General features: G+C 36.3%; 3 protein-coding genes across 4 annotated transcripts; 1 reads left to right on the top strand and 2 right to left on the bottom strand.

Annotated features, from left to right (window-relative positions):
• Positions 1-341: 341 nt before the first annotated feature.
• Positions 342-1624, bottom strand: LOC125478376. The gene is made up of 2 exons (XM_048586530.1): positions 691-1624; positions 342-379 (listed from the first exon to the last, which is right to left on the bottom strand). Exons 1-2 carry the CDS (start codon positions 1622-1624, stop codon positions 342-344), a joined length of 972 nt encoding a protein of 323 aa, XP_048442487.1.
• A 1910-nt stretch (positions 1625-3534) lies between these two features.
• On the bottom strand, positions 3535-7150 carry LOC103957599 (probable hexosyltransferase MUCI70). Its single transcript, XM_009369781.3, has 6 exons — positions 6604-7150; positions 5961-6178; positions 5546-5722; positions 5315-5470; positions 4637-4913; positions 3535-4023 (listed from the first exon to the last, which is right to left on the bottom strand). Exons 1-6 carry the CDS (start codon positions 6980-6982, stop codon positions 3791-3793), a joined length of 1440 nt encoding a protein of 479 aa, XP_009368056.2. The 5' UTR covers positions 6983-7150; the 3' UTR covers positions 3535-3790.
• Positions 7151-8204: 1054 nt separating this feature from the next.
• Positions 8205-10196, top strand: LOC103957674 (transcription termination factor MTEF18, mitochondrial). 2 transcript variants are annotated; one of them, XM_048585968.1, is made up of 2 exons: positions 8205-9586; positions 9812-10196. In XM_048585968.1, exon 1 carries the CDS (start codon positions 8214-8216, stop codon positions 9486-9488), a length of 1275 nt encoding a protein of 424 aa, XP_048441925.1. In that variant the 5' UTR covers positions 8205-8213; the 3' UTR covers positions 9489-9586; positions 9812-10196. The 2 variants fall into 2 exon arrangements, with proteins under 2 accessions (XP_048441925.1, XP_018505459.2); XM_018649943.2 differs by lacking the exon at positions 9812-10196 and adding an exon at positions 9676-9811.
• Positions 10197-26531: the final 16335 nt, after the last annotated feature.

Below are 26531 nucleotides of genomic sequence, written 5' to 3'. Positions count from 1 at the left end.
GGTAAATCCAGGTGCTCCTAGTGTAATCATCAACGATAGTTAAAAAATATTTTGCACTAGAAATAGAAGGAACGTGATAACCCCCCCAGATGTCAACATGCAGCAATTCAAAACAAAATTTAGTGGATATGGAACTCAGGGAAAATGGTGCTCTTGTTTGCTTGGCTAAGGGACAAATGTCACACTTATTTGAATCACAAAAACTTGGTTTAAAAGGAAATAACATAGAGGCAGTTTTGGATGGATGTCCGAGGCGTTGGTGCCAAAGATGTGGGTTGGTTGTGCTAATGGTGTTGCATGTTCCTTTCTTGGATGGGTCGAGATAGTAGAGGCCCTCCCGTTCAATTCCCGTCCCAATCATCTTCCCCGAGCGTAGGTCCTGTATGACACAAAACTGTTTGAGGAAGATGGTAATATAAAGGGAATCATATGCAAGTTTGCTAATGGATATCAGATTTAAGGTAAAGAATGGAACACACAGAACATTGTCAAGCACAAGTGTGGGAGAGAAGACCACTTGTCCAATGTGAGTGACCGTGGCAAGAGAGCCATTTGGAAGTTGGACAGTGTGATTTGTAACTGGCCTTGATGATGTGAGATAATGAGGGCTGCAAACAACGTGGTCCGTTGCACCACTATCCAAGATCCAAACATTTTTAATGCCATTATGCATGAGAGAAAATGCTTTACCTGAAAGTTCTTCATTAGTTGAAGAGTTACCCACGTGATTGGCAAATGAGGAACGGTTTTTGTTCAACATGGCAAGGATCTGCTTACAATCGTCTTGAGAAAAAGGAAAGCTTGGCATCCCATCTTCCTTGTCATGCACGGCAACTTGATTGCCCTTGAAAGGTGTCGAGCGGCTTTGTTCAGTCTCAGCGGCCGCTTTACGTTTGCGGCAATATTCGAAGGTATGACCCTTCCATCCACAGAAAGTGCATTTGAGATGGGCACGGCAATTTTTGGTGCTGTGGTTTGTCTTGCTACATCTACCACAGCGAGGACCACCATTCTCAGTTTCAAGCTCGCGGCCACCGGTCTTTACAGCAAATGCTGCTGCGTCAGGTTGAGAGGTATTTTTTCCACTTGAGACTTCCGCCTGCTTCTCATGGCGAAGAACAAGAGAGTAGGCTCTGTTCACTGTGGGTAAAGGCTCAAGAAGGAGGATATTGCTGCGGACAGTGGAAAAGGAATCACTTAAGCCCATGAGGAATTTCATTGTTTTCTGAGTCTCAACATATGAGATGATTTCCTTCTTTGTATCGCAGCTACATGCAGGGATAGAACACAACACATCGCGCTCATCCCATAAGCCTTTTAGTTTGGTAAAATATGAACTTACCGTCATGTTGCCTTGTACACAATCATGGATCTCGTTTTCTACATGAAACAATTGAACGATGTTTGCATGAGAAAACCGTTCTTGTAAATCAAGCCACATCTGCCTTGCATCCTTGCAGTTGATGACACTACTTGAGATTTCTTTTGACATGGATCCTAAGAGCCATGTTTTAACCAGATTATTGCATCGATTCCATTGCTGCAATTCTTCATGTTCATCTTCACTCGGCTTCTTGACAGTTCCATCAACAAGCCCTAGTTTGTTCTTGACCGTTAAGGCCATGGTCATGGATTGGATCCATGTATTGTAATTGTCTTCCACCAATGACTGCGGCACAAGTACTGCACCGGGTTGATCTGAATGATGGAGATAAAGTGGATGATTAGGACTCTCCCACTTTAGATGTGAAGTCATGCTCGAGAAAGTTGACTTCGACTTCGTGTCTGTGTTATCGCCCATGGCTAGGGTTTGCTAGGGTTGTTTATGTGTTTACTGTTTACTTTCCCAGATATCAATCACTCTGGTACCATCATAAGAATCACGGAATGGGATTGTAATACTTGTATATTGAACAACTAGGTTTACAGCTTTTATACAACCATACGGGTAAAGGAAAACCTAAACTATAGCCTACAAGTAAGGCTTGTCCAGAAACTAAATAGGAAAGGAAATAACCACAATATCAATTTACAATATTGACTAAATAATAGAGATATTTTCCTTAACAGATATCGATATTTGATATATCCATCGATATTTTCATAAATTTGCATGTTAATATTCTACCGATACTGCTATTTTAAACAATGGCTCAATTCGATTGGTACTAATAGTAAATGTGGGAAACAGTCAAACTCGTAAACAGAGTTATGAGAGGAGTAGAGGACCCTCAGAACTCCCAAACGTAGGGAAGGAAGGAAGAATCTGGAAGGAAGGAAAGGAAGGACAAATTTTGTTCCATAGAAAGAAAACACGTACAGGCTACAAGCTACGGCTGTACTGAAACTAAATACAAGAATCCCAAGTCAACGCACGTTTTTGTTTTCCGTGATGCACCTACTTGCACCCACTGCACACAAAACTGCGTGCGTGGAAACGCGCATTTACCACTTTTTTTTTTGGAAACAACGTGCATTTACCACTTTTTTTTTTTGGAAACAACGTGCATTTACCACTTAATTAGCGTGTAAACCGTAAACGTGCTTCTTTCAGTTTTTTAGGTTGCAATTTTGCTAACTGTATTTTATAGAAAAGTCAATTGCCTAAACTAAAAGAAAAGAAAAGAAAATATAAGGCTTTTTAACTAAAATGATTTTTGAAATTAAGATAACTCCTCATTTTGATTTTTTACAATGAAAATCTATATAAGTCGTCAATGAGTTTGTCTACCATAACCGTAAATAAATTTGGTTCTTCTATGAAAACTAGATCAATATCATCACTAAACGGTCATGTGAATGATTACGTGACCACCCTTTTATCGATATTCTTGTCAAACCAACTCATTTACTTAATAAGGATATTGACAGATTTTTCACATAAAGAACAAAGTGATTTACAGTGGATAAAGTTAATGACGCTTTTTATCGATTTTCATTGGTAGCGACCAAAGAGAATAGTTATGACAATTTTAGAGAACATTTTGGCTAAAATGATTTTTGAAATTAGGATAACTCCTGATTTTGATTTCTGACAATGAAAATTGACACAAGTTTTTGATGAGTTTGTCCACCATAAATTAATTTGGTTCTTCTGTGAAAACTATATCAATATCATTACTAAATTGTCACATGAAGGACTACGTGACCACCCATTTATGAGTATTCTTGTCAAACCAAACCCTCTACTTAATGAGGATATTAACAGATTTTTCACATAAAGAACAAAGTGAATTACAATGGATAAACTTAAGAACGCTTTTTATTGATTTTCATTGTTAGCAACCAAAGAGAATAGTTGTGACAATTTTAGAGAATATTTTGGCTATAAAGCCAAAATATTAAAGCATATTTTCATACTTAATTGGGAAACAAAAGTGAATTACCTGACGCTTTATAAAGATCAAGGAAAACTCTACCAGCAGCAGCACAAGACCACTCTTGCACTCCTGACAAAGCCTTCTCGGAGTTTATGAACGGGAATGTGCGGATCCTCAAATCATGTCCGTTCATCGTACATGGTATGGTCAGAAATAATTTTAAATACTTTTATTTAAAATTAAATATAAATAATACCTGACGAAAACAGGCTGCACGATGTACTACAACAAGTCTTGCACAGCAAATTCTAAAGCAAAAATCATTTTCTTTTCTCTTCCTGTAAAATGTTTATGAACAGAAATTAGAAAATGGAAGGAATCTACTACTGCCTAAGAACACACCAGACGAGCACCCCAGCGCGCCCCTGTTCAATAATTGAGAAATCGAAGCACTATCTGTTACCAAAGAGTCAACTTCTAAGGGGCTTAGCCTTGCGTATGTGACCCATACTATTAACAAGATCTTTCCGGGTACATACAGGGAATATATTTATCTTCTTGAGCACTTTCAACCGCCATAATACATATGGGAAACTAAGCTGATCGCGAGAAGTGAACCGAACCACCTCGTTGAACCAGAGGCACATAAACATATTAGTCAATGGTGTATGCTCCCTCACGATAACAGATGCTTCAGATAAAGCTGCACAGGTTAACGACGCAATGGTTCAGTATAGGAACAAAATGCAAGACAATGAGATCACCAGCTTTGTAGTTTTGGAGTTTTTCATATAGTATGGTTATTTCTTAATTCTCAAGTATCTAAATAAGCTTGGTAGCAGCAGACATGCGAGGAAGAGCTCATAACCCACTTTAAACACAAATTGGGAAAATATGAATCTGAAGTAGACTGATGAGGAGCGGACTGGCCTGCTGGAATCAGTGTATGAGTATATGATGCGCAGAGGAGCAAGTGAAAATATGCAGAATTGAGGCAATCAACAGATTGTTTCAAATTACGAACAGACTGATAAGAAAACATGAATAAACAGATTGATTTTATATTTCGACTATTCTTCTCAATGTCAAAATTTTAAGATATTTACATTCGGTAAAACCCAGGAGTAAGTCACCTTATATACAGAATTAAGGAAAGCAATAAGGCATGCAGTAGGCTTAACTGCTCCTACTTCAAAAAGATGTACTCAACAAAGAAGCAATGGAATTCAAGAATTGCTACAATCATGAAGCATCATAAATAGCAATATTTCATAAGAGAGATCAAGCCAGAACAAGTGAAAGAAAAAGAAGCATACCCTTCTTTCCGTTGAACCTCTTGTCATCTGGCAAGCCATCATGGCGGTATTGAGTCAATTGCACCTCAACTTCTTCTGGTTTGGCCTTGTTTTTTTTCACAACAGCCTTCGCTTCATCATAAACACTACTGCGAGCTCCATGTTCTGAGATTGCAAGTACAGAATTTGAACGCCAAAGTAGGGCTTCGAGCACACCTAAAGGGTCCCTCCTAAATTGGGACTTTGAATCTACCCAAATGGAATACTTTGCATGAGGAAAAAGACGATGGGGCAACATCTAACACCAGAAAAAATATACGAAGTCTCAGATAAATATCCACATACACCTATACATGATATTTGGCTAGCACTTGTAACAGAACTTTTTGGATATTTGACATTTAGCTTAAACCTATTATATCATGAAGAACAGATCCAGCGTCCCTTGATTAATATTGTTCTGCTTAAATTATTGTCCTTTACTTGACTTATTAATGTAATTACAGAAAATAGGTTCCATGTTGCAATAGCTTCATGTATCATGAAAACAAAAATGTTTGCAAAAATTAAAAAGTAAAGAAAATGACAGATGACAAGAGATAGCAACATGATCAGGATAAATTTTTTAAATTGAACTTAAACAAACTAAATGAAAATAGAGAAAAGATAATAATTTAACCTAACTCTGAAAGTTGTTACCTTTGGGATCTTTCCGTTTAACCTTTGGTCCGAAAAGGGAAGATCTTTAACAACCACAATGCGCCATTTCCCAATAAATCCATTCCCATCAATTCTATGTTCAGCCGCTTCCTGTGTACTTAGAGTAATTTCATCCCAAAAAGCGACATAGCAAACCTGCATCCATTCAGTACTCATAAGAATTTATAACTTTGAAGCGAATTAGTAATATTTGACTGAAAAGACAAAAACCTTTCGAAGTGTTGCCTCTGACATTCCAATAGGCTGATAAAGATCATCTCCACCACCAAATGCACATGTGGACACTACAACCTTGCAACTATCCATGTACCCCTTGTCTTCATTTGAGATTTTAAACCCTCCATTTTCACTGTAGAAACCACAGTTCATAGTAACAGTTTCATTTACCTGTGAGCAACAAATTTCTAACAATATGAACACCGCCTCACAGTACAAATTATTATTATTATTTCTGTTTAAAATCGGGCAAAAAGTAAAGACCTCAATGTGCTTCACAATAAAAATAACATCTACATCAAAACCTAAAGAAATTAGATGCATCTTAAAATTTGACCTTTAACATGACAAAGACCAGATAGAATACTAAACCAGTTCAAAGTTTCAAAACAAAGATGCAGCTTATAACCTTAAACGATTTCGCTCTCTGATCCAGAGTTTGACTTCCGGTAAATGAATTAAATCTTGGGGCCTGTGTGTGCTCCTGAGAAAGACTGTTGTTCCCTCCTGAAAACGGAGTGTCATTCTCTGATATGTATACCACTTTCTTAACAGGAGTATTGGAATCTTCGCGAATAGGAATTTCCAGATGCTCAAGTTCTTCAGGAGATAGGATGTCCAAACAACCTAACATTACCGCAAATTTTCGTCACATTTCAAAATGCTTCAATACTCCAATCCTAAATAAAATAAAATTTTCCAAATACAGTAAAATGCACAACCCAATTATCAGTAACACTAAAGAAACAACAAAGCAAGCTCGGCAATCACTCCGAATCGTTAACTAATGCGGGTGCCAAGTAATGCATGATAATCGGCATTCGGGCAGTCCCATTAATCTAACAGGCACAATTCTAGCTTACACTCATTGAAATTTACAACGTCATTAGAAAAGTAAGTAACTTACAACACTATGCAGATTGCAGAATCGTTTCCTTATACTCTTTAGAAAGAAAAATTAAAGATTTTGAACTCGTTCTTAACACAATTTCGATTACCCATTGTACAATTGCATCCGAAACGTATGGCAATTAAGCAAGAGTTGAACTTACGTTGTCTAACGCCTCCAACAACCCGAGTCGTATGATCGAGCCGATTCAAATTCCCCTCCAATTTCTTCTCCAAACTCGAGTTCTTCACCGTTTCCGCGCCAACCAAACTCGGCTTTTCCGGCGCACTGAGTTCCGATTTCACCACCAAACTCGGCTTCCTACCAATCCTCGAAATCTCGTATAAGAGCAACCCAAGGGCCGGGAGAAAAATGAGAAGTGCCCAGTACCTGACGAGCTTTCTAGCGACTCGGTAGAGGAACTCGTTCTTGAGTCGGTGGCCGAGTTTCTTGCGCTTTCTTCGAACTCGAACTCGCATCCGGCCGAGTTCGTCCGCTTCGTCGTCGGAGACTGAGATTGATATGCTGTTGTTGCTGAACATTGACGACGACGGCTTCGACCGCGGAAATTGAAATCAGTGACTTGGAAGTGGATTTGGGTAAATTACGGGCTTTGAGATCAAATTTTGCGAAGTATGAGCTCCTTTTTCCTGCTGTGAAGTTTCTCAGCGTAGGACGGTATGAGCCGGAATCGATTTCTTACAGTAATTTTTTTGGTAATTGCCACGATATAACTATTTTGTTTTCAATTTTTATTTTCTTTAATTTAAATTGAAATTTTGTTTGATAAGTATTTAGGAAAAAGAATTCTCTCCAGATCCTTTCACCAAATTCATCAAGATCATAAATTTGGATCCTTAAAATTTGATTCAACGGCTATAAATAATGGTTTACTTTAAAAGTTATAATAATTTTAACTGTTGAATCAAATTTCGAAGGCCAGAATTTGTGGCTTTGGTGGATTTGGTAGATTTAGGTTTATAGCCTCTGTAATTTATTTTTTTTATAAGAAAGTTCTTCTGATTTGGTCTCTAAATTAGAATTTGATTTAGGAAATCCCCTCCAGATCCATTATGTGGGGTCTTATGGATCCTCACATCTCAACCGTTTATCGTGTATCGTACGTTTAGTTTTGATCAGGTATTATTTATGTTTAATTTAAAATAATAAAAGTCAAATGATTCAAAGGTGATGAACATTTGATGTTTAATAGGGCTTAAAATTTGGGAGTTTTAACGAAAAGCCTACAGTACTGTTCACTTTAACGAAAAACCACATTTTTACGTTAAAAAGTTAATTCTGGTACTATTTATTTTACCATTTATTTTGTCTTTATCGTTAAAACTCAAAGTTTTCTAGCTATTTTCATTAGTTTTTCTTTAAAATTTCTTTAAGGGCTATCAGAGCTTGATCTCTAACAAAATAGGATCACTAAGAGCTCGTTTGGACGTACTTTTAAAATAAGTGAAAGTATTTTAGTAAAAATATTTTTGGAACTCATCTATAGTAAAAATGCAAATGAATTATGAAAAATCACTTAAATACTTCCTGGAATAAGCACATAACTGATGCTTCTTACAAAAAACACTTGAAGTGCTTTTACAACAGAAAAATATTTTCTCTAAAAATACTTTTAGTCATTCTAAAAGTATATCAACGAGTCATAATAATTTCTCATAGTGGGTGATTTTCGACTTTGATGTGAATTAAACGACACGTGTGTTTGTTAATTTTTCCTGAGGTTAATTTGTGGGTTTTTATTCACCCCTACTTATGGGTTCTAGAGACCTGAGAGCCACTCCAAGGGTTCTGGGGTTTGCCGTGAGAAATCGTTCGTCGCCGGCAGCATCTAACATGGTTCTACTCTGCAGCTCAAAGACCCCCAGGTTATACTCTTTAATATTTTCCTCTCCATTTGCTTCCAGAAACAAGAGATTAGTGATTGAAAATGTAAAACCCTCACTTTCTTCTCTTCAAAACCAGTTGCTTTACAGACCCATCACCTCAAAAATCCCAGAAAACCTACACAATTTCACCGTCGGTTACCTCATAAGGTCATGTGGGTTGTCCCCAGAAGCTGCAATTTCAGCGTCCAAAATGCTCGAATTGCAAAACCCAGAAAGGGCAGACTCTGTTTTGGCCCTTCTGAGAGACCACGGCTTCTCCGAAATCCAGATCTCAAAGCTCGTCAGGTCGTACCCGAGAGTTCTGTTGGCGTATCCGGAGAGAACCCTTTTGCCCAAGATCAAGTTTTTCAGCTCCCTCGGAGTTTCCAAGGAGGAGCTTGCCAAAACTCTGGCTTCTACTCCACATCTTTTATCCGTAAGCTTGGCGAACCGAATTGTACCCACTTATGAGTTCCTTAGGAGTCTGATTTCGGAGAAGAATGTTGTTTCGGTTTTCAAGTTTCGATCTCGAATTTTCTTGGAAGGTCACTGCAAGAATGTGGCTCCAAATATTGGGCTGTTGAGAGAATTGGGTGTTTCCCAATCATGCATTTCTCTGATGCTAGCTCAATGCACCCAAACTTTAATGCAAAAGCCTGAAAATTTTGGTAAAGTTGTGGATGAGGTGAGGGATAAGGGACTTGATCTTGAAAAAGCGACTTTTATGTTTGCGCTACGCTCATTGTCTAGTAAGAATAGTAAGTTGATATGGGATCGAAGTCGGGAAGTTTACAGGAGTTGGGGTTGGTCTGAGGATGATATTCTCTTTGCTTTCAGGAAAAACCCGCAGTGTATGAATCTATCTGAGAAAAAAATAACGCTAGCAATGGATTTTTTTGTCAACAAGATGGGATGGTCATCGGGACTACTCGCAAAGTGCCCAGCGGTTTTGTGCCTAAGTTTGGAGAATAGAATCATCCCAAGGTGTTCAGTTGTTAAGGTTTTGTTATTGAAAGGATTGATAAATGAAAATTTTAGCTTGAGTTATGTGTTATTGCAAGTGGAGAAGCTGTTCTTGGAGAGATTTGTGACCAGATACCTAGACCAAGTACCTCAACTGTTGAGTTTGTATCAAGGGAAAGTTGAAATTGAAGATTTGTGATGTCCATAATGTTAAACTGGATGACATTCTAACAGTTTTAGCCATTTGATTCTGCAACATTCACTTGTAGCAGCTAGCTTTCAGAGCTATATTGTAAGGTACGTCGTGTCCTGTATCTTACAAGCTTTTTTCTTAAGTGAGGTTTTGTTAATAAAGTCTGCTTTAATCATGTATACGTTCACATTAGGAAACCAGTTCATATGAGTTGGGGTTGCCCTGCTCTCCATGGTCATGGTGCCACCAATCTTTGCAGACTTGTAGTACAAGGTTCTTGACTTGGCTTGGTCTGCAAAATATGCTTACATCAATTTGGTTCATTGCAGGTGTCATTGGATCAATCTCAACATCCACGAGGCTATCACGAGTGGGAGTATTTGCCAGGAGTAAGTTGCAGGTGTCGTTGGATCAATCTCAACAGCTGAAAAAGAAAAGTCCCCTTACGTTACAACCAGAGTGGGGGGGGAGAGAGAGAGAGAGAGAGAGAGAGTGAGAGGGCAACTTGGAGGATATCAGCTAGGTCTATTTTGCGCATAATCTTTGGAGAGAGACCTGCACATTGTCTGGTTTGCTTGCTTTCTTTCCCTTTTTGTTTTTTCCCTTCGTATTCGAAGTGTACAAATAGAAACCGAAATAGACTCTCATTTTTCAGACTTGAGTTGGTTTTCTTGTACTTGTGGAGCTGAAATTTCATTCTTGGGTTTTCTTCTATTACTTGTCAATTAGCGAAACCCTAAAACCTGCTGCACAATGACATAGGTTTGATGGACAAGGAAGCCAAAACTGTACTTGGTTTTTATTTCTTTTCCCAGAAAAACTGATGCTCGAGGAGGACTTTAATTAATTTAGGGGTTTGATCCAGGACATTGGGTTGTTGAATGGGTAGTTAAAAAGATAGCAACTTGTCATCGGAAATATATATTTCTTTACTAATCAATTTAGCATGTTATATCATCCTTGAGATCGTTTCAATTTAATATGTTTTCTCTCAAATTTTATAAAAATCACAAATTGTGTTCTTAAGTGAGGTTTTGTTTATAGTTGACTGAAAGCCTGCTTGAAGTATGCATACCTTTTTTCTCATTAGAAAACCAGTTCATAGGAGTTGGGGTTGCCCTGCTCTCCGTGGTCGCGGTGCCGTCAATCTTTGCTGACTTGTGGTACATGGTTCTTGTGTAACGACCTGTCCCTGAATTATAGTATTTTAAATCCTTAGAGTGGGAGAATGACGAAAATACCCTTACTGAGTATATGTTGACTTTTGTTGACTTAGTCGTTGGGCACATGGTATATTTATTTAGTATAAAGCGGAACGAGATTTGTACTTCAAATGAAGTTTTTTGGGAACTCTGATTCGTTAGATGGGTTTTAGTGGGACCCACAAGGAATTGCCGGTGGACGAAGAGAACACTGCACCGTTGATTGGTGGGAGCGCCAGTGGACGAAGTGCGTGAATCCGTTTTGGATGGGAAGAAAATTTTAAACCTAGGAAAGGATTCGAATTCGTGCATGCAAAGCTCGAATTTTGGCAGAATGGAAAATGGTGTTGTGGCCCGTGGTTTTTAGCGAGAAGAATGGTGGCGGTGGTTTAGAATAAGCAAGTGTCACCGTCACACTTTCGATTGAGAAGTTTGACCGAGCTCTTGTGTCCGCTGCTCACCTCAAGAGCGAATCGTTGCTCATTCAGTTGAAGGTGTGCGAAACCAAGCACTTGGGTTCGGTGCGGAGCTTTGCCCCGCCTCCTTCTTTGGTTCTGATTCATGTCCTACTTCTCCGGCTTTGGAACTTTGTTCTTGCTGGTTACCGGGCAGTGGTTATAGCAATTGAGGTTTGGCTTCTCCGTTTGGTTTGTAGGTTTATTGGTGATAATTTTCAGTTTTGTTTTGGTTTTTATGATGCTGTTGTTATGTGATTTAGCATTGTTATTTATTTGGGACTTGTGAAGGTCTGTGTATGACCCCGATATAGGGGTGAATAATTGTTATTTTGTGGTGTGAATCTGGCGGTGTGGATTGTCGGCCGTTTATGGTTTTCAAGCAACTGCGGCGGGTGATCTCTCACCTAGGCTTGTAGAGTTTTCTCTGTGAGCCGCCTTTGGGCCTCCACTGTTTGAATCCTTGTGGAGGATTTGTATTTGGGTTGAAACCGTTTCATGTTTATTTCCTTTGTGTACTATTTGTAATTTGCTATAGGGAAGAATCTTGACTCATGCTTTGTTTGCATAAGTGACGTTTTTTTTTTTCTGTATGCTGATCTTTGATGTAATTTGTCTGTTTGAACTTTATTTTATAGAATTTCTCTACTTCTGACCAAAAAAAGAAAGTGTCACCGTCACACTTAACACAAATCAGCACCCTCAGTCAACAGGTGATTGAAGAAAAAAATTGTAAATTCACTGTGCTAAACAGAAAAAAGCCGAACTTGGGCAGAAAAAGAATTTTGTCAAATCACTATTATAAACAGTGTTTTTCAATTTCGTTTTAGTATAGAGTAATCTCAACTTCTCGTATTCGTGTCAGTTGCATGTATTTTTATTTTGACTACTTATCGCCCTACTTAAGTATCGGTTGACCAACATGGAAAATGATCATCTCCGGACCCATTTTTTGGGATTTTAAGGATTCTGACATCCTAATCATTCATCGTAAATCGTGCGGTCAGTTTTCGTCAGATACTATTTGTGTTTAATTTTAAATAATAAAAATCAAATGATTTCTGACTGTACGATACACGATAAATGATTAAGATGTGGAGATTCTCGGATGAGATCCAATTCCGACCAACATAAAACCTTGTTCAAGTATTTACGGATAAAGAAACGAGCCATAATAATGAACTACGTATTGAAGCATAAAATAAGTACAAGGCTATTCTTGAAATTTCATATACAACTTTAACCAATTTTGTACACAACGGTTAATGTTTATTTTTTATCGAAAAATTGTGTTGCGAAAAATATTAAAATATATGAGATTTCTATGTCCTTAGATGCTACATTCTTAAAAAAAATTGCACTTACCACAAAAGTTGGCACGCCCAAGCTACTATGTGCTACATTAAAAGAATCACAACTATCAAATTATTGGAGGAAAGTTAGTAGGTGAAATTTTTTTATGCTAATTGTATCAAATTCTTCCTTTTGCAAAATTACTTTTTATTTTTACATATAACCGATGACTGTCGAAGCAGTGTTTGGATTGGGGTGGAGTTGTATGTTGAACCATGTTTTAGTGTGTGTCCTTAAAAATAAAAAAAGTTGGCTATAATTTTTTTAGCAAAAGATAGTGTCATGAAAATATTTTTAGTTAAACTCTCTTAATTTATTTAGCAAATGGCTCAACTCAACAACAATTAACCCGTGAAATCTCGACAATGTGTAGTGTGCTCAACTCAACAACAATATAAGGCAAAAAGTATGTTGAAAAAGAAGAAGCAAAAAGGAAAAATAATATAAGGTACAAGAAAAAGAACACAAAAGACTTGAACTTCTTTCACTGTGAGGTTGAAGGAGATTTAGTAAAGAGTTGGTGAAATTTCCCTTCCTGCAACATGCATTCTCATCCTATTTGAAAAACACATATTTTTATTTTTGCCTCTTTTCCTTCTTTGTTATTTCGGTTTGGATATGTCAACCGAAGAACTATGGATGCTTCAATTAGAAAATGCGATTATGAGACAGATGCTCAAGGCAAAAGAGGTAAAGTAAGACCTAAGAACATTTGGAAAGAGACTCTAAGAAAATACATCGAGTACCTAGATCTAATGGAATACTTAGCGCAAAACCGAGTACAATGGTGTTTTAGGAATCACATGGCTGGTCTTACTTAGTAGAATAATGCTTTGTTGTTTGCTTGATTGTTTCCTTCAATGTTTTTTCAATAATTATCCATTAATTAATTTCCGTTTCTGTTTTTTGGTTACGGAAACCCTATATATAATTACCTTTTTTGGTTTTTGGATAAGTAAGCCCTAAAAATAATTTCCTTTTTTTGCTTGTTGGTGCATGCACAAATAAAGAAAAAGAATTAAAGATATTATTGCCCCCATATACCCAAGAACAATCATAGGGCAAACCTACAAGGGAAGGAATTCTGGACATATGCAACCTGTGCTATAAATACCTCTGTAGCCCTGACTCATATATCATACCAATCCTCTTCTCTATATTATCTTGGCTATAGGTATTGTCTTATTCCTAATACCCTAAGCCGTCATGGATTTCAGCATAGTCACCTCCAAGAACTCGTCCAAACAAACCCGAACCAATAATCTGTCCAAACAACGATTGCGGCGCAAACTAATGAGCCTGTCCAGAGACGTACGGGAGTTTAAGGAGGGAACCGGGAAAGAAGTCACATTTTATGTAGAGACTAAGGACAAAAAGCTGTTTTGTGTCACGGGGCAATACCGTGTCGAAGACATGCTAGCCCAGCATGCCGCTAAGGTGGAGGTTTCGGACGACCAGGAGTCATCAGAGAGCAAAACCCTAGGCCAAGTGGTGGACCATGACAAGTGTGGTCCGCAGTGGATTAAGCCGATTAAGACCATGGGAGAGGAGGAGCTTAAGCTGTACAAGATAAGCTTGTTGGAAGTGAAGAAAGGTATGGAGAAGGCTACCGAACAGAAGTCCACAGCTACTGGTGGTAGCAGTGGTTTGACTTCTGTTCGTGATGGCAGTGCTACTGCCACTGTCTCCCGTGAGCGTCGATGTGGATTAGGATAACGTCGCATGAGGCCTGGTTGTGAGTGAGGCAGAAGTTCAATAGATGTGTATGCTTTGGTAGCTATGGCTACTCCACAGTGTTTTTGTTTCTTTAAATTTGTTGCTTTCAAGAGAGGAGGGAGAGGGATATGTTTGGTTGATTTTGGTTTGGGGGTTTGTTAAGAGTTGTTTCTTGTTTTCCAGTTCGACCAAAAAAATAATAATGTTGAATTTTGTTTTTCATTTTCGAGAAGATTGGTTGCCCTGCTTGTGTTCTAATTAGAATAACTTGTATGTTATAGTAATATATAGATGTTGAATGTTTTGCTCTTTTTTATCAGTATTCCAATTGAAAATTCTTCAATAATCTTCTTGAAGTAAATATAATTAAAATTTTGGGTGATGTAAACTAGTATACAAAAGTAAAATCAGTGTTCTAGTTAATCACATTTTATAGTGTTACCTGAACGAATTTTGTAAATCGTCGTGTACAGAAATTCAAAAGATAGTCGGGGTAGGTTGGATAAGAAATGAAGTAGGTGAAATTATCATCAAAACCTTGAATTATCACATTAAGGGCATTTTGGGATTTCACATATATACACAACGTTCAACGAAAATGAGTTTTCTTACAAATAAAAGAAATTGGCATAGATATGGAAATTCCACGTTTGAGATTTTACGCTTCTTAAAAAACGCAAATACTGTCTTTTAGTGCTATAGTCAGTAGTATCATTTTTCACTTGTAAGTGAGAGGTCTTAAATCTGATTCTTGCCAAAGGCGAATTTGAACCACATTATTGCTAACTCATTGTGAGACTAAGCCCACCTACTCCCGTATAGATAATATCGTTTGTTTAAAAAAATGCACATACCAAAAAAAGTTGACGCGTGAAAATGATGAGATACCACTTTAACTGAATGTCCTAATTGAGAAAAACTACAAATTAAATTGGCGGTGCGTGCACCAACAGCTGGCAATATGTAGTATCATGCATGTCATGTGAAAATTAACTTAATTCACATGACCTATTAAGTGACACAACCTGGTTTGGAATGTCCACCTGGGCACCCCAATCGAGTTGTGTTGGCTGACACCTAGAAGGTGATGAAGCCAGCACAACTTGATTCGTATGCCTACATGGACATTCTGAATTCAGATGTGTCATTAAGCTAGCATATGGAAAATTCAAATACGAACATGACCCGCAAAAATATGTAATCATTTTAAAATAGATGTTTTCTTGATCATTCGGTGACAAAGAAATACATGATCACTAACATTAGATTTAAAATCAAAGATAGAAAAAATAAATAGATGCATTTTAATTAATGTTTTAATCTCAATCTTTAATACCAAAACTATTGGTGAGTGACAATGAACTCTAAAGATCAAGAGAAGGTGAATCTCATTTTAAATACTTGGTACATGCTCATCTTTATAGACTTAACAATGTTTCATTCACCAAAATGAAAGTGTTATTGTCATCATTTTGAAAAGGAGAATTGTGTAGAATTTAGAAGTACGACATGCTCTAAGCGTTTGTGACTCGCCATATGATGGCGGACTTCATCAATGGGAGCATTTTGAGTCATGCGTTTGCAATTGATGTAAACATTTCCATTCAAACTTAATGAAACTTTCTAAAATTCGGCAAAAAAAACGTTGCGATAAGTGTCTTAGACGGTGATGACCAAGAGTACGTAACTAATTAACATCCGTAACGAATTAAATTCTAAAGCGAATTTTGTTCATGCAAAATTCTAAAATAGTGAAATTAAAATGAATCTGGATGCAAGTGGATTTAACTTAGAGTCGGCCGGTATAACATGCATATGTAAGCCAAGTACTCGAAAATTACATTCACTTCTCAAACACTGCTCGATCAATGTGATTAGTAACTAGCTAAGTAGTAAGAACACGTCGTAGAAAGGATGTTGTCCGTATGTAAAATTACGACAGTGTGTAATGTCCATTTGGGAAGGGTAGGACTATCTGCCAAAAAATGTGTCACTAGAAAAAGAGTAATGTTATGCAGATTAATTTTTAAGACCATATTTACAAACTATACGATATGTCGTTAATATGAAATAAACATTTTAATTCATAATTAAATAATAATTCAATCATTAACAACCACGTCTTATTGTTTACAATTTATGATTTAAATAAATGGTCTCCCTAGCATTACCCTTATAAAAATTATGTTGAGAAAAAAGGTAAAATAGTAGGTAAAAGAAGAAGAAAAAAAACAGAAAAGACGGCTTGAGTTACAAGTTAATGTAAACTAGAATAAAATACCTAATTACCACCAATAAGGAATTAATTTCTAATATAAGGTTTGTTAATGCAACATGCATATTCTTATCTTATTTAAAACACATAGATTTTTGTTTTTATTTTTGCCTATTTTCGTTTTTTGTTTTTTTAGTATGTAGCCCTAATTTCCCCCTTTTTTTTTTGCGTAAATAACCCTATATATAATTTCCTTTTCAGCTTTTTGGTGCATGCACAAATATAGAAAAACAATACGAGACATTATGACCCCCATGTACCCAAGAACAATCATAAGGCAACATACAAGTTCTGGACATATGGAGCCTCTGCTACAATTACATTCTCTAGGCTTGGCTCATATATCATACTAGCTAGCCCTCCTCTATTCTCTTGGGTAGGTATTGTCTTATTCCTAATACCCTAACCCGCCATGGATTTCAACAGGGTCACTGCGAAGAACTCGCCCAGCCAAACCCAACTGACCAACCCAAACGTAACCAACCAACGGTTGCGCCGTAAGCCAATCAGTCTGTCCAGAGACGTCCGGGAGTCCAAGGAAACGACCACGGGAGTAGCCACCGTCTTTGTAGCTACCGAGGACAAGAAGCTCTATTGTGTCACAGGGCAAGATCGCGTCCGCTCCGTTCCTAGGGTGGACGTTGACCACCAAATAGGTGAGTCGTCAGAGACCGAAATTGAGAACATGGGATCGTTGGTAAAATCAGGATCAATCTCTAACGTTGTTAGACTATTGATTTACTATGAGTGTCAAGGGAGACATAGTCCACCAAAGGGAAGACGAGAATCCATTTCACGTTGGATGATCTGCCTAGAAGAATGAATTCTCCTTTTTAAATTAACTTTATCTTTTCAAGAGTTGTGAGACTTCTCTGAATGATCTTATCCTTTCATGATAAGACAAATCACTTATTGAAAGGTATAACCCTTATGATAAGTCATACCTCTTAATACAATCTTTGCTTAAGTGTATATCAATACAACAATCTTATGGTGCACCTCTACACATCAAATACACACATAGTAAAGCCAATATCATCATGATCATATTCCAACATTTCTCACTTGATCTTGATGATGTAAAATCCCATTGGCAAACGATCCTTTTGGTTCTCCTATTAAAATTCACATAGAACATCCATATAGACTTTTTTCAAATTATAAGCGGTAAAAATCAGTTTACATAAGTCAAATTTCATATAAAATAGGACATCCTCTTTTTATAAGACTTTTTGAATCACCAGCATAACAATCTTTTTCATCCTCATGTTCTTACAGACTAGACATGGATTGGGCTGTGATGTGCGTCCAAATGCTGAAGGGCGGCTGTTAGCTAGATGGAGACGTACACTAATATTTAGTGCTCGACCAAATTGCAAGTTAGGCCAAGATCCATAAAAACCAAGACATATTACATAATTTAAAACGTATAATGTAATGGAAAATAAATTTTGTATGCAATAAGCAATATCTTGTTCGTAAACTTTTTTTTTTCTATCGGCGTCGGTCACGGTTGAACAACCAAAGAAGTATTTTTCATTCCAGAATAGTTTTGAAATTTATAATTAATCAATTGGCAACAATATTAAGGGTTCGTTCAGAAGTGTTTTCAAAATGACTAAAAATATTTTTAGCAAAAATGTTTTTAGGTAATAAAAGCACTTGAAGTGCTTTCACTTGTATTTTTTAGTAAGAATTGGTTCTGAAAATATTTTCTCCAGAAAGGCTTTTAGCCATTATAATACCCCTCATATGTTTTCTTCTTATCTGTTTTGTTTTGTTTTCTAGATACAAATTGATCAATCAGTTCTTAATAATCATCACATCAAAGCGTTATGGACGAGCATAAGCGTCCAAGGGAAAAGTCAAAAGTATGATGCTTTCAATGAAGGAATCCCTAACCACACCCATCCTATACAATGTAAACCATATATCAGTTATTCACTATGATTGAGGAGGGGATGATAATACATTTTTTAGCTTTCTTTCTCATCTTGTAGTTTAGTTTTAGTGATTAGAACCGTCTACTCTATAGATCACCATTTAAAGATTAATTTTGTTAAAAAAAAAAAAAACCAAATTAGAAAGGATGACCTAGAAAATAGAGTAGACGATTTATTGGATAACCATTTAGCCTATAAACAGGTTTAGATTAGTTAATTTTTCAAGAGATGAACTTTAAAGGTGACCTAAAAGGTATCGGTTCAGAACATCGTGAAATATTACAAAATGAGAAGAATAATTGAAAAGACATATCAAAATGGTCTAAATGAGCATATTGCTAGCATTCTTCCAAAACAAAAAAAGGTTCCACATGCACATACTAGCACCTTGGCGCCTTAGGCCATCTTCAATGGAGAGGGCTAAAGGTCCAAATGCCAAAAAAGACCTGATTTGCCCAAAAATTCATCTCCAATTGATGACTGGCTATAATTCTATAGAGCCCACCAGGCCATTATTTGGCCAAAGGGGCATCAGGCTGGCCAAATGTAGCTCTCTCTTAGCGCTTTTTTTTTTAGCCCAGCTCATCAGTTGCAATAATTAATTCAAATTCAACAGTTAGATTTGAAAACATTCAAAGGTAGTATAATTAAATTAAATTATAAATTTAAAACTAATAAATTATTGAGGTGACTATATTTGGCCCCTTCGGTTGACAATGATATATAAGTATGACCTGAAATTGTTCGTTAAAAAATAATTTTTTTTTAAATAACTATAATTCTGAACATAACTATTTTTAACTCTTTTAATTGAACATGACCTTAGTTTTAATGATTGCATCACAGTCCAAAACCAGTTATCCTCTCACCTTTTGTTTTCATTCAATCTTTTGTTCTTTCTACTTCAAGAAAAGGAAAATAGATTGTATCATAAAAAATAAAAAATAAAACTAAAGAAAATGACTTCAAAACTTTGAGTTTTAATAATAATGATAAAATAAATGGTAAAATGAATAGTACCATAATTGATTTTTTAGCATAAAAATATGATTTTTCGTTAAAATGAACAATCCCGAAAACTTTTCGTTAAAATTATATAAAAAAAAATTGAAACATGACACACACACCCATCTTTTTTTCATCAGTTTCAGGTTTCAAGGGATCATAAGACACTCATATTAATTTATTGGTATTTGGAGCAAGGTCTAATTGTCTGTTATATTTATAGGACTGATGGCGTAGTTATTATTCTTACACTTTGAATGAAAAAGCTCTCTGCTGCTGAAGTTTCAGTGGCTGTTGAACAATTATTGTGCGATCCGATCTCTGCAGATATGATCTCTCCGTGTGTCATTCATTCATTCATGGGAACTTGCAGAAGTTTACGATTGCATCTCTAGTCAAGTCAGAATAACATGACATAATGATATCTCAATCGAGTCAATTTAATAATAATATTATTATTATTATATTAAATTTATTAATTGCATAGAAATTAGAAGTTGAGCATTTTGATAGAAATGTGTGTTTACTTAAATGAAAAGTTATAACTTTTGACTCTTCATGAATAGTCATATGTTTTTTAAAGAAGTATCTCACATTCTATAAATAGAGAAGCCCCCTATAATCACAAAATAACTTTTCATTGTTTTACATAATCAAACCTATAGTGCACTAAATAATAGAGAGTCTCATTGAGTCCATATGAGAAAATTTTCAACACAATAGTAATTCATGGAGCCTTGTGATTTGGAGTGCTACTATTACAAGGACGTGATCGTTGTATCTTGGGAGACATATGCCAATCAACCATGAGCATCATAGTGGGGCATAAACTTGCCTTAAAGACAAAGTGTCCAACGTTTGCCTCAACCATATTTTCTAGGTTTTTCTAATCCATTATGTCTTGTTCATTTAGCATTAGTTACTTATGTGCATGCATTACTTTGATATATAATTGCATGAATTATTTCTTGATTTTTCATATGATTTAATATAGCAATTAGACCTTATTTTTCCAAAATCTCAGGCCCTGGGGATTTTAGGGATCTCAGTGATCATTCATCATATATTATGCGTTCAGTTTTCGTTAGGTGTTATTTATCTTTAATTTTAATTTTTAAATTTTGAAATGATTTATGGCCGTAAGATCTACGATAAACGGTCATGATCGCGAGATCCTTAAGATCCCCAGAAAAAATGATTTGGTCCATGCATTGCACATAATTCAGCCTTCGACAAATAGGTAGCATAAACTTGTCATCTAACCTTTTCATTAAAAATAGTTAGAAAATAAGACATGTGAGCAAAAATAGAAACTCCCTTTCCCTTTTTTAATCATTGAATCCTAAATTATATATGCAGCCCTTTTAACAAGAGGGTGTCCCCTTTTTTTTTTTTTTTTTTGAAAAATGGGGATCCCTCTTGTTAAAGGATTCATATATATATACACCTCTCAATTTCTAGCCGTCGAATCGAATTAATTGAAGAAGATCAATTGACAAAATTTAATAAGAGTGTGCGAAAGGTAAAAAGGAGTGTGTGAGTAGCATTACCCTAAAAAACTTATGAAGAAAATAAAAATGGTTACACAATTTAATATTAAAAAAAAAATTGTTTAAAAGCATATTCAAATGAGATGTCAAAAGGTCCACATCAACAATAACAGTAAAAATAACACAAATATTTTCCAACTGAGATGTCAATTCATATGCAACATAACATGAATTAGCAGCAAGGCGGGTTGCTGTCAAATTTGACAGCAGCTTCAAATAATTTTTAATGAATTGTTAAATGCTTTTCATTAACTTTAATTTTGTTGGTTTAAACATTTATTATAAGTGATTGTTGGTTCACCGTCCTTTTTATTTGTTTAAAGCATTTATTATATAGGATTAAGTACCTAAAACCCCCAACCTTTTAATGTCATTTCAAATTGGTTTAAACATTTTTAGACATTCTAAATAAGTACCCAACCAATTGAAAATGTCACATTCGTTAAGCACTAGTTAAAAATTTGTTAAACTAACTAGGGCATACTTTGCCTCTAAAATCAATAGAAGGTTATGGAAAGCATATCATCCACCAACAAACGGTTACCACTAGCCCTATCATGCCATCACCTCCAAACCCAACACAAAACTACTAACTCACCTTACAACTCTAGTTGCCAACATCAAGTAGAAGGTCATGCAGGTTTCTGAAATGGTATAAACTGTCATGATCCGCCCACCACCATCTTCACTACCCACAAAGAAGATCTGGAAGCTTGACGAGCTGACAATTGACGTATGAGGAAATCACATGAGTAGAAACAAACTCCTTGAAATCTTATCTGAATTCTTAACCCTTTTCTTTGATAGGAGATTGCCCTCCTAATATAATTTCAATTTGGGTCCCGTTTCGATTCATTGAGTTTCATATTACATAATTTATGTTTAAAATTCAAATTCTGAGACAACTAATATTAATGTTGACCATGATATACCCAATTAATGGATTTTCAACATAATCTATGTTTACTTTTAACATTTTTTTTTCTGTCTCTCTAAAACCTTTTCTCCCCTCTACCTTCAAGAAAAAAGAAACCCTCCTAGCCACCGCTCCTTGCTTTGGCTTGGGGTCGACGGCAACCCAACTCCCGCCTCTTTCTAGCCATCCTTCCCTCTTTCTCGTCCTTCTCCACCTTCTGCATCTTCATTTCCCCCCCCTCCTTCCCACCTTTTTCTAACCCTTTTTCCCATCCATCTACACCCTCCACATCTTCCCTCTTCCCCCTTCTTTTCCTCATCATTCCTCTATCCTTCCACTCAAAAAGTTTTTAATTTCTAAACTTTTTCTCTTTTGGTCTTTGTTTTGGCTTCCCTTGAGCTTTGTTCTTTGAACTTTGTCTCAATTCCCATGAACTGGTCTCATATCTGGACCTTCATGGCCCTCTCCTGCTCCGATGCTACTTTACATCGTGCGTCCTCAACCACCGACCTCTGCTACTCGGCCTGTTAGGTGGCTATTTATCTTTAATTTGAAATTTGAAATTTTGAAATGATTTTTGACCGCAAGATGTACGATGAATGGTCACGATCACGAGATCCTTAAGATCCCCAAAAAAAAGATTTGGTCCATGCATATTGCACATAATTCAGCCTTTGACAAATAGGTAGCATAAACTTGTCATCTAACCTTCTCATTAAAAATAGTTAGAAAATAAGACATGTGAGCAAAAATAGAAACTCCCTTTTTTAATCATTGAATCCTAAATTATATATATATATATATGTATATGCATCCCCTTGAACAAGAGGGATCCCCGTTTTTATAAAAAAAATGGGAATACCCTCTTGACCGTTAGATTTGGCTTTAATGGAATTCTATGGTTGAGATTAAATCACATGCCATAGAATCTCAACCACATAATTTCATTAAAGCCAAATCTAACAGTCAAGAGGGTGTCCCTATTTTTTTTTTTTTAATGGGGATCCCTCTTGTTTAAGGATTCCTATATATATGTGTGTGTGTGTGTGTGTGTGTGTAAGGGGTGTTCAAATTAGGGCAAAAACAAAGATCGACTCATTAAACGGTGCTATTCATACACTTAATTTTACTTGTTACATATACCTTTCAATTTCTAGCCATCGAATAGAATTAATTGGGAAGATCAATGGACAAAATTTAATAAGGGTGTGTGAAAAGTAAAAAGGAGTGTGTGAGTAGCACTACCCTAAAAAACTTATGATGAAAATAAAAATGGTTACACAATTTAATATTAAAAAAAAAGATTGTTTAAAAGCATCTCCAAATGAGATGTCAAAAGGTCCAGATCAACAATAACAGTAAAAATAACACAAATATTTTCCAACCGATATGTAAATTCCTATGCAGCATGACATGAATTAGCAGCAAGGCGGGTTACTATCAAATTTGACAACAGCTTCAAATAAATTTTAATGAACTGTTAAATGCTTTTTATTAACTTTAATTGTAAGATCCCACATCACCCAGGGTTGAGAATCCTGTAAGCCTTATATGTATATTCCCATGTCTATCTAGCAAGAGGCCTTTTGGGAGCTCACTGGCTTCGAGTTCCATAGGAACTCTGATGTTAAGCGAGTTAGTGCGAGAGCAATTCTAGGATAGGTGACCCACCGGGAAGTTCTCGTGTGAGTTCCCATAAACAAAATTGTGAGGGTGTGGTCGGGGCCCAAAGTGAATAATATCGTGTTATGGCGGAGTCGAGCCTGGGATGTGGTGGGTGCCCGGGCTGTGATGTGACAATTTGGTATCAGAGCCAATCCTTGGCCGGAAGTGTGCCAACAAGGATGTCGGGCTCCTAAGGGGGGTGGATTGTTAGATCCCACATTGCCCAGGGGAGTGGATCATCCATGCCTTATATGTACATGCCCACCTTCATATAGCACGAGGCCTTTTGCCAACATCAAGAAGAAGGTCATGTAGGTTTCTGAAATGGTATGAACTGTCATGATCCGCCCACCACCATCTTCACTGCCTACAAAGAAGAACTGGAAGCTTGATGAGCTGACAATTGACGTATGAGGAAATCACATGAGTAGAAACAAGCTCCTTGAAATCTTATCTGAATTCTTAACCCTCTTCTTTGATAGGAGATTGCCCTCATAATATAATTTCAATTTGGGTTCATTTTTTATTCAATTTAATACTTGTTTGTTCATTGGGTTTCATATTACATAATTTATGTTTAAAATTCAAATTTTGAGACAACTAATATTAATATTGACCATGATATACCCAATTAATGGGTTTTCAACATAATCTATGTTTACTTTTAACACTTTTTTTCTCTCTCTCTCTCTCTCTCTCTCTCTCTCTCTCTCTCTCTAAAACCTTCTCCCCTAGACTTTCAAGAAAAAAGAAACCATCATAGCTGCCGCTCCTTACTCTGGCTTAGGGTCGGCGGTAGCCCAACTCTCACCTTTTTCTAGCCATCCTTCCCTCTTTCTCGTCCTTCTCCACCCTTAGCATCTTCCTTTTTCCCCCATCCTTCCCACCTTTTTTCTAGCACTCTTTCCCTTTTTCCCATCCATCTACACCCTCCACATCTTCCCTCTTCCCCCTTCATTTCCTCATCCTTCCCCCATCATTCCACTCAAAAAGTTTTTAATTTCTAAACTTTTTCTCTTTTGGTCTTTGTTTTGGCTTCCCTTAAGCTTTGTTCTTTGAACTTTGTCTCAATTCCCATGAGCTGGTCTTAGATTTGGACCTTCATGGCCCTCTCCTGCTCCGGTGCGACTTTAAATTGCGGGTCCTTAACCATTGGCCTCTACTACTCGGCCTGTGTGCTTCTCATCGGGTGTTGGGTGGGCTATTACAGTGTTTTTAATACTATCTGGTAGGATTATGGGAGTGCGCACTGCACGGTTGGCTCGCTTACCTCATTTTTTGTTGATCTAGTTGTTTCGTTGGTTCATTCTCTTAGTGGTGGTGGTGGCCTTGTGATACGATGGAGGCGTATCTGGTAGTTGCTGGTTTACATTCCAGTCTTAGGGTTTTTTTTTTTGTTATTGTTCAACTGGCCACTTTTGGGCTTATCTACTATATTTTCTTTTTTTGTTGTTGGGCTTGTATTTAGGTTGTAGGTTGCCTTTGGGCTCTCTTTTCCTTGTACTTGTCTTTTTATTTAATGGAAGTAATTTGACTAAAAAAAGAACATAATCTATGTTTGAAAAATTAACTAAGCTTAGCGGATATGACATTTTTAATAGGTTGGGTACTTGTTTTGAATGTTTAAAAGGGTTGAGATCATTTTGGAATGACACTAAAAAGTTGAGGGTTTTAGGTACTTGATCCTATAATTTAACATTTATGTTTAAAATTTGATATATCAAGTAGAGAGAAAAACTTTTTTTTTTTTTTTAACAAAAGGTAGAAAAGAGAGAAAAACTTTAAAATATGTCAAAGTGCGACATAGACTGTTAAATTTAAAATTGAATATCTCCTTTAGAGGTGGTCTAACACTTTAAAAAAGCCGCATGTACAACTCCAAATGCAAGACTGATGATATATTTTTAGAGTGATAATAGTAATTTCTAAACGTATAGCAATTATAGGTGTTGCAATTGGTGGAATGGAATTAATACCAGATGGAGAAGAAAGAAAGGGGACAAGATGCAACAGGAGAATGGGGAGAAGAAAAAATGGAGCGAGTGAGAAAGGGAGATTATTGAATTAGTATTAATAAGGAGAGAGAGAGATAACAAATCTTAAATAAGGATTTTGTTTTCAATGCATAATTATTTAGATAAAAAGCCATATAAAGAGCGGATCTGTGAAACCATGTTTTTCACACAAATTTTGACATAATTTTTTAACCCTTAGATTCAAACATGTTGGATGGTTTAAATTAATCTGACGATAATTACAACGTAGCCCATACAAAAACAGTCCCGAACCAAGCTCTTAGTGTCATTCTTAAAATTGCCAACAACTGTAAGAATATGTGTTATATTGTATCTTCGACAAAAAATTTACATATTATAGATTCTAATATAAAAGGGAATATTTTTGTTCACCATCCTATTTATTACCGTTAGATGAATTTAAGTTTCGAACTTTATATAGTGGATATACACAAATCTCAAAATTTAGACTCATAAAATAATAATAAGTTGGATACATAGTTAGCATTACCAATACTTGAAGATAGTGAGCAAAAATACACTTGTAGTATTAATGTTAGCATACGGTATTCATTACAATAATTTAATATGCGCAAAAAAAAAATGATAATGATGTATGAAAGTTAAAGGTTGTGTGCGTCCTACTAATTGAGTGCAAGTAATAAAATATGCATCTTTATCCATTATCTTAGGTGTAGCAGCTTCCTCGTGGAAACGGGAATGAGCGAAGAAAGATAGCTAAAAAGATGGGAGAGCAAGTGGTGCATTTCAAGTCCCACGCAAATTATAAGAATTAACTTCTTGGGGTCATCATCTTGGAATGGACAATTTTTTTTTTTTAGGTGGGCAGCTAATCATGACCAAGAACACTAATAATATAAAGTTTTCAAGGAAGTGAGTGGTTTGTAGGAGAGCAATTTCAACGGTACGAGCACACGATTATCACATAGTAGT

This window comes from the organism of the source record quoted next, unplaced genomic scaffold, assembly GCF_019419815.1.
Source record: "Pyrus x bretschneideri cultivar Hongxiangsu unplaced genomic scaffold, Pyrus_bretschneideri_v1 Contig24, whole genome shotgun sequence".
NCBI lineage: Eukaryota > Viridiplantae > Streptophyta > Magnoliopsida > Rosales > Rosaceae > Pyrus > Pyrus x bretschneideri.
Note: the sequence above shows the minus strand (reverse complement) of the source record. Positions and strands in the feature narration are given on the sequence as shown.